The sequence below is a fragment of the Cicer arietinum genome, chromosome 5 (genome assembly GCF_000331145.2).
Source record: "Cicer arietinum cultivar CDC Frontier isolate Library 1 chromosome 5, Cicar.CDCFrontier_v2.0, whole genome shotgun sequence".
Classification (NCBI taxonomy): Eukaryota; Viridiplantae; Streptophyta; class Magnoliopsida; order Fabales; family Fabaceae; genus Cicer; species Cicer arietinum.
In genome coordinates this window covers 64,336,674-64,351,000 of record NC_021164.2, presented here as the reverse complement: position 1 = coordinate 64,351,000, position 14,327 = coordinate 64,336,674, and the positions used below count along the sequence as shown (strand labels likewise).

At 31.8% G+C, this 14,327-nt stretch overlaps 2 protein-coding genes across 2 annotated transcripts in view; both read right to left on the bottom strand.

The window, feature by feature from the left end:
• Positions 1-742: 742 nt before the first annotated feature.
• On the bottom strand, positions 743-6,493 carry LOC101492221 (BTB/POZ domain-containing protein At2g04740). Its single transcript, XM_004502104.4, has 5 exons — positions 5,852-6,493; positions 2,847-3,606; positions 2,299-2,335; positions 2,086-2,219; positions 743-1,330 (listed from the first exon to the last, which is right to left on the bottom strand). Exons 1-5 carry the CDS (start codon positions 6,279-6,281, stop codon positions 922-924), a joined length of 1,770 nt encoding a protein of 589 aa, XP_004502161.1. The 5' UTR covers positions 6,282-6,493; the 3' UTR covers positions 743-921.
• A 4,934-nt stretch (positions 6,494-11,427) lies between these two features.
• The window catches only part of LOC101491884 (uncharacterized), a 6,899-nt gene continuing 3,999 nt past the window's right edge, over positions 11,428-14,327 (bottom strand). The window contains exons 7-11 of the mRNA XM_004502103.4: positions 12,640-12,714; positions 12,495-12,527; positions 12,296-12,376; positions 12,020-12,064; positions 11,428-11,935 (exon numbers count right to left, since the gene is read on the bottom strand). Of these exons, the coding sequence (XP_004502160.1) occupies positions 11,759-11,935; positions 12,020-12,064; positions 12,296-12,376; positions 12,495-12,527; positions 12,640-12,714 (411 nt within the window). The 3' untranslated portion in view covers positions 11,428-11,758. The remainder of the gene's footprint in view (positions 11,936-12,019; positions 12,065-12,295; positions 12,377-12,494; positions 12,528-12,639; positions 12,715-14,327) is intronic.

Genomic DNA, 14,327 nt, shown 5'->3' with positions numbered 1-14,327 from the left:
TTTGCATCTATCGATTTAATCATAATTTGGCTTCTTATTTTGGAAAAAGAAAAGCTTTTTCCATTCATTTTAGTGTGCAACAAATTGTTTGATGATTACTTTGCAAGCTAATGCGTAGGGGTGAAATAGATTAATTGAATAAATTTTGATTTCAATTCTAATCGATAGATAAAAATAATTCATTTATAATCCACTAAAAATTCAGTAAAAGATTCAATCTATCCCTTTTTCAAATGACTCAAATTCAATCAGCCGCTCATCCATTTACTAAATACCATCCAATCCATTTATAAAATTATACTAAAAATCATCCAATCCATTTATAGAATTATACTAATAATTCAATCTGCCCCTCAACTGCATGGAAAACCGAAGTATATTTTTGCTTCTTATTTATTTGTAATAAGCATATTTTAGCACATTTAAAATAACATTATCTTGCCTATATTGGCGTAAACGAATAATATAGAACATTAACTACTGTTTATACCAGCTATAAACCCCTGATCCTTATCCTTATTACAATCAACGAGGACACAGAAACTGAATGAGATATGTTGTAGTGCTATAACGCTACAATAACGACAATTTGACAACACTTTATATTAAACAGTGTATCGCAAAGTAATATCTATTTGTTCAAATTTTGCAATATTATAGCACTGCTATAGCTGCTATTTGACGAGACTCGTTAGAACAAGCACACAATCATGTAAGCAATCAAAATGTCAAGACTATCGTGTAATAATAATAATATAAATAGAACTTTATGAATCAATGAATGCCCGAGCAACTTCAGTTACTAAAAACCAACTTAACCACTCCAAGCAACCTAACTTAGTATCATGCTATCTCTAAATTAAACTACCACCGCGATTATCTAAAAAATCTATACATTTCAAGAAAACAGGGTTCAGAAATCTACGGTTCTTTTTCTTCACCTGAAACTACAGGTGTGATTGGAGAGAAAGTCAAGCGTGTGATAGCATTAATACCTTCCGAATCAGCATTTCCTGATGATTTTTCTTGCTCTGCAACAATCAAAAGCATCTCAAGGCACTTGTCAAATTGCAAAGCACTCTCATCTCTCTCGTCAAGCTCAGCAGCTTCAATTTCAAGCCATTTGTCACGTAAATCATCAAGAAGATTTCCTTGATCATTATTCAGGGCAGATCCAGGAATGCTCGGGACAGTGGTACGAAGAGATGAATCTCCAGATGGTGCAGGCAAAGTCAACAGCATTGCCCGGAATTCTTTAGTATCAGCAAATGTTTCAAAATTACAGGCAATGGTGTCTAGACAGTGTTCCCGAATCTTGAAAACACCATACCTGGAAATTAACAAATATTCAATAGAAATACAAATAAAACCAAAATATGATCTGTGCAGCTTCATTATTAGATCTAAATATATTTTCAACATGGTATTTCATAATATAGTAAGAAAAAAGATATGAAAATAACATGAAATTCACCACAACAGGCTACAATACTCAGCAGTTAGGAGTTAGGAAACATGGTTTCCTCTTACAACACAAGTCTAAGGTCAATTTGAGCAGTGATGAAAGAATTAAGGGGAAATGGTAAACCAAAACTCTAGAACTATTCATTTCATTCCAGTAGAGATATTCTTCCTAAAATTTGTGCAGTTATAAATAATCTACAAATGATATTGAGGATCTTTCTTGTATTAGCTACAATCCTACTTTTTGAATTTCATCCATCTAATTGTGCATCTGAATTTTAGGTCATTAGTGAATACTAAGTCTGATTTAGATCAATTATCATTACACCAGAAGACATTTCACCAACCATTTGGATGAACACCTGTTACAAGTTCTTACTGGAGTAGAGCTTATTAAATAAGCTCTAGTAACATAATGAGGTCTGAAATAAGTAGAAATGAAAAGGTAAAGCACAGAGTAAAAAAATTGAAACAATTATATAATCATAATAAAGAAACAAAATAAAAATGTGAAGGAAGAATCTCTCCCCTCCCCCACTATATTAAAGAAACAACAATAATTAAAGCCATGAAAGTAAGATGAAGGAGAGACTCAGAGAGACTGGCAAAAAAGATAAGTACATGTCCGCTAGCATTAACCAATTGCAAAGTTCTTCGGGTGACACCATTTCCAAGTGTGGTAACAAGACATCAGCCACCGCACGCTTAAGAGGAAACATTAAGTATCTAGAAGCAATATCGAACATTTCTTCAGCCTGTCCAAAACATATTATAAATATTTGACAATAAAAGGACAAACTATTTTAACAGAAATCTATATGGATATATAAAAACCTGATCTGGATTTATTTCATGCAATCGATCAGTGTACCTGAACCAAGAAAGAAGGCACAATTGAACATTAATGTACAAATAAACTTATTTTTCCCAGAAACTTCGTGAAGAAGGCACAATTGAAGTACCGTGCTTCAAAAACTAACATAAAACAACACAAAAATTGCCTGGCACTATAACAAGCATTCATAAAACTAAGGCAATTGAATAGGTTTTACAATCTTGTCAAATTGGAGTCACAACTGATTACTTGAAAAACTAGAAATTTAAATAAAATTGGTTGTGTTAGGTCAGCTTGTTACATATTCCAGATTGACATACAATTAATTAGTGAAGCTTTTCTCCCGAATATATATATAATCTAAGAAAGAACATCCACATTGAAAAGCATTTAACAATGATTCAGGTAAATCAGAATCTATAGAATAATACAAAGTCAGAGATACTGATTAGCAAAATGATATCAAGTTACCGTGGTAATTGTTGGCATATGAAATCCCTCCAATATTTTCAATTACCAACTTTCACAGTCAAGGGAAGAGACTTACATATATTCAATCATTTTCTCAAATGATTCCATACTCATGTCATGTTCTTCAAGGCAAGGAAGGAAGTCAATATATAATTCATCTTTCCCTTCGTGGAAATCCTTCATACGTGATAATCTTGCTTTGAAATATTCTGACCTCGATGCTAGAATAACTTTATGGCATCGAAAATTTTTGCCATCAACTCTGATACAAACATCAGCCAGATCATCTAGAGATTTAGCCATATTCATGGCATCCATCCTAGATACCAATTTATCGATTCCGCTATCTTGACCATTTTCATGAGTGGAATTTGAAAGGGCTGTCAAAAGGATTCTGCGCAAGGCTGCAGGAAGCCTATCTTCTTCAGGAAGGGATAGACCCTGTAAAATATACCGTTTCTGAGAATTGTCATCATCTATCAATGCTTTATACTCTGCATATTTTTGATGAATTACTTCTTTCTCAAGAATTTTCTGCAGTGATTCACATTTGCATACTTTGCAAATTCTCACAAGATCTTCCATGTCATCCACAGCAATCTCTAATCTGTCCGAATAAAAGAAATGTATAAGGCTATAAAGTGCATGATAGGACAACTTTTCCCTTGAAAATCTTATTTCACTGCGTTCTTTCCAATCAGTCTCAAACTTTTTCTTGAAAAATGGTGACCTTGCACTTAATATGACTCTGTGAGCTTCAATGGGTCTTCCTTGTACAGTAAAAACCACATCTGGAGGAAAGTAGTTGGAATTGGATCCTTGAGTGGATGAAATACCTATTCAATTATGATAAACATTGAGTCCCAGACCATGTATAAATACAAAATTATCATTTGGAAAAAGAATTGTCACTAAAACGAAATCCCTATCTCACAGGAGAGAGAGAGAGGAGAGACTTGATGAATAATAAATAAGCCTTCTTATTTCATTTGATAGTGTTTGTAGTTGAGTCTTAATTTGGTGTTGTGTAAGCATACTATATAGTTTACCTACTTGAGAGTCACTGTTCTATGTATTTGATAAGTTGATCATGTCTAGAAAAGTCCTATACCATAATAAGGGATTTAAGAAATCAAAATTAGTCAAAAAAATTAGTGCAGAGTCATCAATTAAGCCACTTCAGCATCCAGTCAGTTCATGATACATGCTGTGTCTAAAATAAGTGAATATGTATGTAATTTTCAACAGAGTTGAGAATTCAGAATTTAGACAATCAGAATTCCCTTCAGAGAATTTGGATATATTGTCCGTTGATTCTCTTCAAATTTGCATTAGAAATCTAATATCAAATTCCTATTTGAGGTGGAAGACTCTTCCACCTCAAATATCCTCCTCACTCATAATGTTACTAATGGGATCACACAGATCTTTGCTTTTCGTGGGAGCTTCAGTTCTGATTACACTATGATTGTGGTAAGATCGTCAGACACACTTGTCTAATCAATGAAATTGATCAATATTTGTGATCTGTGTGGGCCACCACTTAAGCAATGGAGCAACCCATTTTACAGGAAATAAAACAAAGCCCACACAAAACCTAGTGAGATGATATGTGCCTGGTGCAGCTTCAATTTGTTATTCTCAGTCCATGCTTGGGTTCAACTGTGGTAGACAGTTGAGTTGCTTGGTTTAATTGTGCCTGGAGCAGCTTCAATTCTCGATATACGTTATTAGAATTTTTATTATATTATTCAGTTTTTAGGTATACTTTATAGCCTCCATGCTTCCGCCCTAGGTCGCAATACCGTCCACCATATTGTTTTGGCAGATTTTTGGCTTACTCCCACAAACCACATTCTGCCATTGATAACATAGATTCAAGTTGAATTTTGTCAAACTATGAAAAACCACAAGCTAGTTCGCTGCAACCTGTCAAATAACTTCTTATCATCTAACCATAATTCTTTTATGCTGCAGTGAATTTATCAAACAGTTAAAATCTTACCTTAACATTGTGCAAAAAAACAGTGCCCAATCCCATGTCTTGTTTTGCAGGCAAAAGAAAGTGTCCTCCAAGCAGGAGAAGATCAAGCACACCTATTATGAAGCTAAACTTATGCCAACACCACTGTAATTTTTGAAATGGAAAGAAAATTAAAAAGAATTATGTAGTTTTGTATTATGTCAATGTGTCCTCTGTTTAACTTGTGTGTCTGCCCAGAATAATCCCTAATAACAGTCTGTGTATCATTTAACAGCTGAGATGTGCCAATTAGTCATCTCAAGCATTATAGGACAACTTACAACAATCAGGTCCTTTGTTGTATGTAATCCCCTTCAATTTCCTATGTATCTTTCTTATTGAAATTAACAATAAAAACAAACTCCTATCACACACCTAACTCTCAATATGCCCCTACTTTTCACAGTTATCTCCCCACCTCCTTCATCACTCACTTCACCCCTCTGAACATTAAAACAACAAACACTGCAAATCAGATTCCTAATTGATAAACATTTGAACGATCACTTATAGGAAAAGAAAAATAAAATAAAATAAAATAAAATAGTCTTACAAAAACTATGAATCTCCTAAATTAAAGTGAGCTTCTACAGCTCAACTTTCTGATAAGCTCTCTCATATATCTTCTCCGTGATCATCTACAAATAATTAAACATGAGAAAACACATTTTCGTAACGTAGAAATCAAATACTAACTCTCATAGACACATATTTTCGCCTTATTTCGCTTTCACTTCATATGCATATTTTTTATAGACAAATGCTAACTAGTGCTCAAAAGCAAATGTTAAGGAATCAATTGTATGTGATGTATTCACCTCCTAGAAAATTTAAAAATTGTTTGTGTTTTCAAAACACAAAATTACTACTTCTGGACTAAATAACAAGTGTCTTAAGGCACCTTTTAGCAATACCCTGTCTTAAATCATATTGAAAATTGTAACAAAAACTCCTAAATTATCAATAAATCTTATTTAAAATTGCAGCTTAGCATTCGCATAAACTAATTCATCTTCTAAATCATAGAAAGAAAGAAAAAAGTAGAATCGAATTCTTACCAGGAAACTGAAAGCCACCGGAAAGCGAATTAGCGGGACAAGCGAAGAAAGTATCACGAAGAGAAGACTGCAAGGGGTCCAAAGGAGGAGGGCGAGCTTCAAACGCTTTGAGAAGTTTACGAACCTTCAAATTGAGAGCAGCGTAATGACAACGGTCACCGTCGAAGGTATGTTCGGAGCAGATAGCACCGCTTTCGAGAAGCATACGAGCGGCGTCGAGGTGACCGGCGAGACAAGCATAGTAGAGTGCGACGGAGTCCCATTGGTCGCGGGCGTTGACGTTAACGCCGCATTCGAGAAGGTAGCGGAGACGGTCGAGGTCGCCAGCGCGGGAAGCTTGGAATACGTCGCCGTTCGGGACTTTTTTAAGAGGGACCGATGAGCCGAAGTCTGAAGGGTCTAGGTCAATGCCATCGTCGATGAAGCTCATTGTGTGTGTGTGTGTGTGTGTGTGTGTGTTAGGAGGATTAGGATTTGCTTATAGCTTAAATCACTGCGCGCGAGCGAGCTGGTTTTGTTTAGTGGGCTGCACTGCACTGCACTGCACTGCACTTGCACCGCTGAATCTTTTTAGCACGGAGATACGCTTTTCATTTCTTGTTATTTGTTTATGTTGCACAAAGGAGGGCCAAATGCCCAAAAACAAATCAAAGAAAGCTAAAGGTATTAATCAGATAAAGCTCCAAATTCCAAAACTTTCAAAAATTTACAAAAAGCTTCTAATATTATTTTTCTATTAAAATAAATTTTTTAAAATTTTAATTTATTATTTATTATTTTTTGTAGGTATTAGAGAGGGGTATAGGTTCAATATTTTGTTAATTTTAAGATTTTTTTTAAATTTATTTTTCATAAAAAATATTTAAAAACATTTTTTTTTGAAAATTTTTAAATTATTTTTTTTAAAACTAAAAAATATTATAAATTATTTTATTTTTTTGAAAAAGGCCCCACTAAACCCACGAGATTGTAGGAGTTTATTAGTGTTGGAAATTATTTTTTTTTGTCTTTTTAATTATGAAATAAAAATTTTACCCCATACCCTCCTAATTATACCTATATCCCTAAATTAGGAATGAAAATGACGATTTTACCCACATTTAAATAATAAAATTTCAAAAAATTTATCATTTTCCATTTTAACTTTTTCATAACTTAAGAGTGAGTTTTTTTTCTTCTAAACTTCTGGATAACTTGAATACAAATTTTCCGGTACACAAAGATGCACTCCAGAAAACTTGTTTGAAGTTCTCCGATACAGAAACCTCTTTCGAAAAATATTTTTTGAAGTTATTCAGTACATAACACTATTCCGGAAAACTTTCGGAAAACTTGCTTAACATTTCCGACATGGTGTATTAATTATTAATTATTACGGTGTATTCATTATTTATGGTACATTATTTATAGTGCATTAATTATTAATTATGTATGGTATATTATTATTTAAAAATATTTATAGTGTATTATTTATGATATATTATTATTTAATAAAAGGGTGTGTACCGGACGTCTTTCTTAAAAAGTTTTCCAGAAACACTTTCTCTACCGGAAATATTTCCAATGAAGTTTTTCAGTAGTACAATTTTTTCACTTTTGTACCGAAATATTTTTTTTTTATAGTTTTCCGGTAAAAAAATTTTGTATCGGAATTCTTTAAAAAAGTTTTTCGAAAATTACCGGAAAAATTTTAACTATCGAAAATCTTTTTTCTGGCTCCAAAAAAGATAAAATGGTAAAAAAAAGTAACTTTAAATTGATAAAATAGTAAAAAAAAAAAGGAGGGTATAATTGACATTTTCATAAAATTATGGGGTATAGGTATAGAAATGGGGGTACAGGGTAAATTTTTTTTATTAAATTATTTTGCCTCTCCAACATGTAGACTGAGTCCAATAACTAATAGGTTTGTCAAATTGACAACTCTAGTCTTACATATCCAAACTCCATAAATATTATTAAATAGTAGTAGCATAAGTTCACTAGGGAGAGATTTGAAAATAACAAGATTTCACAAAGCAAAAGTAAGACTAAAGATAGCTAATCACTCTTGCACATTAGTTGTCTTCATGTCACGTGTGAGTAAATTATATATGTCAATTATTTGAGAGAAAGTGTTGGATGGGGGTGTAAGGGGATCCAATAAATTCAATTAACTGAAACATTCAAACAAAATCAACACAAAAATTCCTTGTTATTTTCTGATTTTGATATAAAAAAAAATCCAAACCAATGTAAATAAAAAATTATTGAATCGGATATCGGATTTTAGTTTTAAAAACTAATGAAATTCAAACCAACACTATTCATATTTATTACATATTTATTTTTTACACAAAGAGACCCAATAAGACAAAAATTTATTTTTTACACAATAATTAAGCACAATAGGCAAAAATTTGTTTGAAACTTTTATAGTTTTGGTTTTTTCAATCCAATCACCCGAACCAAATCAATCCGTATATCATCGGTTTAGTTTAATTCGAACCCAATCATAAAAAATAAGTAAAATCGAATTAAACCAACTCATATAAATTTTATTTATTTGGATTTATTTTTCGTATAAAATCGAACCAAACCGAATCAAACCGACATATTACATCCTTATTCTTAAATACGTCGAATTAGAGGTGAGACGTATCCCTTAAAATTACATTTTAGAGTTATTTTTCACCATTAATTGAGATAATCCCTCTCCCACATCATGACAAGTACCAGATACATGCTTTATAAATTTGTTTATTTATTCCTCCTTAAATAATTGGATTTAATTTATAAACATTTACTCATTTCATCAAAACCATTTAACAATGACATGTCTCAAAACTAAACATGGTGTATTAATTATTAATTATTACGGTGTATTCATTATTTATGGTACATTATTTATAGTGCATTAATTATTAATTATGTATGGTATATTATTATTTAAAAATATTTATAGTGTATTATTTATGATATATTATTATTTAATAAAAGGGTGTGTACCGGACGTCTTTCTTAAAAAGTTTTCCAGAAACACTTTCTCTACCGGAAATATTTCCAATGAAGTTTTTCAGTAGTACAATTTTTTCACTTTTGTACCGAAATATTTTTTTTTTATAGTTTTCCGGTAAAAAAATTTTGTATCGGAATTCTTTAAAAAAGTTTTTCGAAAATTACCGGAAAAATTTTAACTATCGAAAATCTTTTTTCTGGCTCCAAAAAAGATAAAATGGTAAAAAAAAGTAACTTTAAATTGATAAAATAGTAAAAAAAAAAAGGAGGGTATAATTGACATTTTCATAAAATTATGGGGTATAGGTATAGAAATGGGGGTACAGGGTAAATTTTTTTTATTAAATTATTTTGCCTCTCCAACATGTAGACTGAGTCCAATAACTAATAGGTTTGTCAAATTGACAACTCTAGTCTTACATATCCAAACTCCATAAATATTATTAAATAGTAGTAGCATAAGTTCACTAGGGAGAGATTTGAAAATAACAAGATTTCACAAAGCAAAAGTAAGACTAAAGATAGCTAATCACTCTTGCACATTAGTTGTCTTCATGTCACGTGTGAGTAAATTATATATGTCAATTATTTGAGAGAAAGTGTTGGATGGGGGTGTAAGGGGATCCAATAAATTCAATTAACTGAAACATTCAAACAAAATCAACACAAAAATTCCTTGTTATTTTCTGATTTTGATATAAAAAAAAATCCAAACCAATGTAAATAAAAAATTATTGAATCGGATATCGGATTTTAGTTTTAAAAACTAATGAAATTCAAACCAACACTATTCATATTTATTACATATTTATTTTTTACACAAAGAGACCCAATAAGACAAAAATTTATTTTTTACACAATAATTAAGCACAATAGGCAAAAATTTGTTTGAAACTTTTATAGTTTTGGTTTTTTCAATCCAATCACCCGAACCAAATCAATCCGTATATCATCGGTTTAGTTTAATTCGAACCCAATCATAAAAAATAAGTAAAATCGAATTAAACCAACTCATATAAATTTTATTTATTTGGATTTATTTTTCGTATAAAATCGAACCAAACCGAATCAAACCGACATATTACATCCTTATTCTTAAATACGTCGAATTAGAGGTGAGACGTATCCCTTAAAATTACATTTTAGAGTTATTTTTCACCATTAATTGAGATAATCCCTCTCCCACATCATGACAAGTACCAGATACATGCTCTATAAAATTTGTTTATTTATTCCTCCTTAAATAATTGGATTTAATTTATAAACATTTACTCATTTCATCAAAACCATTTAACAATGACATGTCTCAAAACTAATCTCTAAATATATTAAATTTAATTTATATGCACTACAAATATAATAAAGGTTTTACATATGCATATTTTCTTGTTCTTAAATATAAACAAAAATTTAATTTTTTTTTTTATTCTTATATTTTGATTTTTGTTTATATTTAAGATCAAAAAAAGTATAATTATATCTCACTATTAATTGTATACAACTATTTTACATTAAAAATGTATATTGTCAGTTAAACTCTCTATATATTTTTGTTTAATAAATATATAAATAATATAAAGGTTTTCATTTTCAATCCTAAAAATATTATTGATATCTGACAGTTTAAATTACATTTCTTTGAGATATGGCAACCGATCGGGGGCATGTTTTACCCCCACACCTAGAAATCCACACCTGCCTTCATTTCTTATCGGGTGTGAATTTAAGTCTTCATTTCCATCTATGATGAAATTCAGATTTTCTTGCCTCGCATCCCTCATTCATTTATATAAAATAGTAAATTTAAATGACATATTTATTATAATTAATATAATAAAATAGTTATTATTATACAATAATAAAATGAAAAAAATATTATAATCATATTTCTTATAAATAGAAGATTATAACTTTTAATATTTAAAAAATATTAAGTATATTGAATATTTACATGTATATAACATTTAAAAATGACAATAGTATTACTAAGGAACGGGTTTGGAGGCGGGTGCGAGGTGGATATCAACACACAGTGTTCTTGCACCTATCTCCGAGTTTTAATTTCTGTCACATCCGAATCCAATCAAAACATATTTTTGTCGCTCAAATCTAAACGGATTCGGGCGAGTGTTTGCAAGAACAAAGGATGTGTCACATCCCTATTTCTTTCAATCTCTACGGTATTCTATGTTTATTTTAGGTTGGCGTGATTAACATTAATACATTGACAATAACCGAGGTCGACGGGAGGGAAATGAGAGATTGTAGGAGAAATCAATTACGTGGTTGTAGTCTTGTAGGGATAATTGAACATCTTTCTTTACGAGTTGAGATTGTCTACCTTTCAATTATCTGATTTTGGTAACTTTGTTCTTACATCTCTCATAACTAATTATTATCTCTAATCCAAATAATTTTTATTTATTTATTTTAATCACTAATTTCTCCCCTAAATACACTAAAGTTACTAAAGTTACCAACCATCAAAGTTAGAGAATCGATTTCCTTTCTTTACATGGGACACTGAATTTTCTGTGATAACCATCCGAGAAGAAATTAAATACTCGGGCTTGCTCAAATTATGGTTCCAAACGTTGCTCAAAAACTTGAATTAATTTTGGCATACACAAGCTTCTTCTTATAAGATACTGACTCAGTATGATTACATCTGGAAAACATCTGAAGGAAACATGCAAGTTCATTTTAAACACATTTGATGATAAAGTATTATAAAAATTTAAGTATAATTCCCTCTCAAAGTTGCATATACAAGAGATACAAATTGATTAACATGGAGCTGATGGTTCTCCCTATGCAGCCGGGTTTAACCAATGTCTTCTAAATCACTTATACTGTCATTAAATCCATTGTGATCATGCAGGCTGACCAGCTATAATTTGAAGCAAAAGGCTAATCAAGCGCTAAATCAGTAATGCCCTTGCTCACAGAAATGCCAACAGGATATGCTCTGTGTATTCTTGATTTAGAAACAGATAGTTTTTCATTTGAAAAGTTGAGACCTACTTTCTTTGTTATTATGGGTGAGTTCTCAATAGAGTCTGTTGTTTCAGCAATGAATTGCAGCCCCTGAAACACTTACTTAAAATAAGTCACCTCTGGTTAAGAGTTCAAAAAACTTAATTTGAAAGACATTAGACAGAGTGATAAAACCTTAGGCGCTTTCTCCTCAAGTGCCATTGTAGGCTTTGCAATTTCCTGTCAAATTACCCATAAAAACAAGGAATTTGCATAAGAAAATTCAGAAGTCTCCATGATAACCTAGTGCATTACTATTCACAGTGCATATGAATTCCAACATGAAAGTTATTAACTAGTAGCAAATAGTAGGTTCATTTAGAAGAGTCAGATCAGAAAACCCTTTGTAAATAAATCCCTAGAATCCCTTTTCCTGACCAACTTATACACGCAACTATATAAATATCTAACCTTGTAACCTCTACCATTTGGTCCATTGTTAAGTCCGTCAACAATTTGGCACAAATACTGGACACCCGATTCAGTCAGGTACTGCATGATATTTTGAAAAAAAAAAGGGAAGTAAATAATAAATATATAATAAATATATAATAAATTTGAAAAACAAATGCTAGAATGTAACCCATGTCTGCAAAGTTAAACTTAAAACCTGATTATCTTCGAAAAGCTTGAGCTTCCCTTCCTATCAAGTTAGGAGATTTATTCAAGTTAGAACAACAAAAAGGTGACTATTCATTTTGGTTAGATGTTAAAGAGAGAGCAGAAAAGAGGAACAAGCTAGTTCTGCAATTTACCAGCCCAGATATCATTTGATGCATAAGTTCAACATCACACCCAATCTCAGAAAGGTCTAACTTCACTCCATTCACCTGTATGAAAATTTTAAATGCACATGATGAACAGTGCTAAAATACATTTTGACAAAAACACCTAGCTTTATAAAAACTGAAAATCTAGTCCACAAAACATACGTCATTATTAAGGACCAAAAAAAGTTCAAGTTGAATAATACTACCATTTACGTAGATTAGGTTAATTATTTATTACATATATAGAATTTCAAAAACATAATTAGGGTTTTCAATTTGGTATTATTTTATTGTTATTTAGCACTAAGGATTTTCAAGCTTAAAATAGGACCTTATAGGCTGTTAGCTTTATATTTGGTCTATAAAAAAAAACCTTCAGTTTAAGCCTTTAGACAGCTTCCGAATGATTGATTACAATAATATTTACTCAAAGATTATATGAGTGAATCAAAGAATCAATGGTGCACTCAGCACCAAAATGATGTTTATTGAGGGAGTATCCCTCCTTCCCACATAAATTTGGTATTCTTAGTCCAGTATCAACACCACTTTCATACTCCATCATTATCATTTGTGTTCTTAATAAATTCCACAATTTCAACGTTTTGAGGAAAATATCAGATTCACACTGTCAAGATCCATCACCCCTAGTGTCCTCATGGCAACACATGGACAGAAACTTGCCAGGAAGGTTCCCACCAATATGCCAACACCAAACCTCTGAGACATTAGATAAAAAACCTGACCACACCAACGGATTCCAGACTTTAGATAACTCAATGTCGAGAATCTAATGCCTACTTGAGACAGGCTTCAACCTCCCTTGTCATCTTCAGCTATTTTTGTAGGTCCCAAATCTTTTCGAGATCCCAGAATTCCCTCTACTAGTCAACGGCCAGAAGAGTTTGAAATTCACTTGGATGTAGGCATAATGGTTCTTACGCTCCTCTTTCCATTCTATTACAAAACGGAGGGGATGTTCCAATTCAAATGATCTTCTCACATGTGATGCTTTTCACTCACAGGGTTCAACTTCATTTGATTTTTCTTTGACTCTTGAGAGGAGAATTCTCATCTAGGGCAGATAATTTAGATTGGGATATTATTTTACTATGCATTTAGGTTTTTTACTTCATAATTAGGGTTTTCTATTTGGGATTATATTAATGTTATGTAGTATTTAAGGACATTATTCTAATTTTGAATTATCACACTCCCTCTAAAAATAGGAACAATGTTTAGGTTGGTTGCCTTTGTTATATCAACATATAGGCCTCCAAATGTTAAAATTTATGACTTTTTGATGATAATTATTATATAATTTTCTATTTAGAGAGTTTCTAAGTTTGAGCTGGAGGAGCAATTTGCACTTAAAGAATGGACATGGAAGAAATCATTGTATTGCGAAAATAAAACATGATTGATTTAGACCACATGATTGAAAATAAACCCTAGTTTTTAAGTGAAAGCACCTGATTGATTTTATATCTAGCACACCCTCTCAGACAATCCCTTGGGCTCAAGGTTGTTAGGAGCGAGCTCTAAAGCGTAAGATCTTACACATTTATGAGCGTGAGTAGTGTTAGAGCGAAGCCAAAATTGTGGAGAACCAAGATCTTTGAGCGCAAAGAGGAAGAGTGTGGGCACGGTGCGCTGTGTCGCGCAGAGGAAGA

Bases quoted from the DNA above. Each gene is read 5' to 3' on its own strand.
- LOC101492221 (XM_004502104.4), bottom strand. From the start codon at position 6,281: ATGAGCTTCATCGACGATGGCATTGACCTAGACCCTTCAGACTTCGGC. The intron at 2,336-2,846 runs GTAAGTCTCTTC...TTCTTGGTTCAG, and splicing joins GAGAAAATGATTGAATATAT to GTACACTGATCGATTGCATG. The intron at 2,220-2,298 runs GTTTTTATATAT...TGTTTTGGACAG, and splicing joins ATGAAATAAATCCAGATCAG to GCTGAAGAAATGTTCGATAT.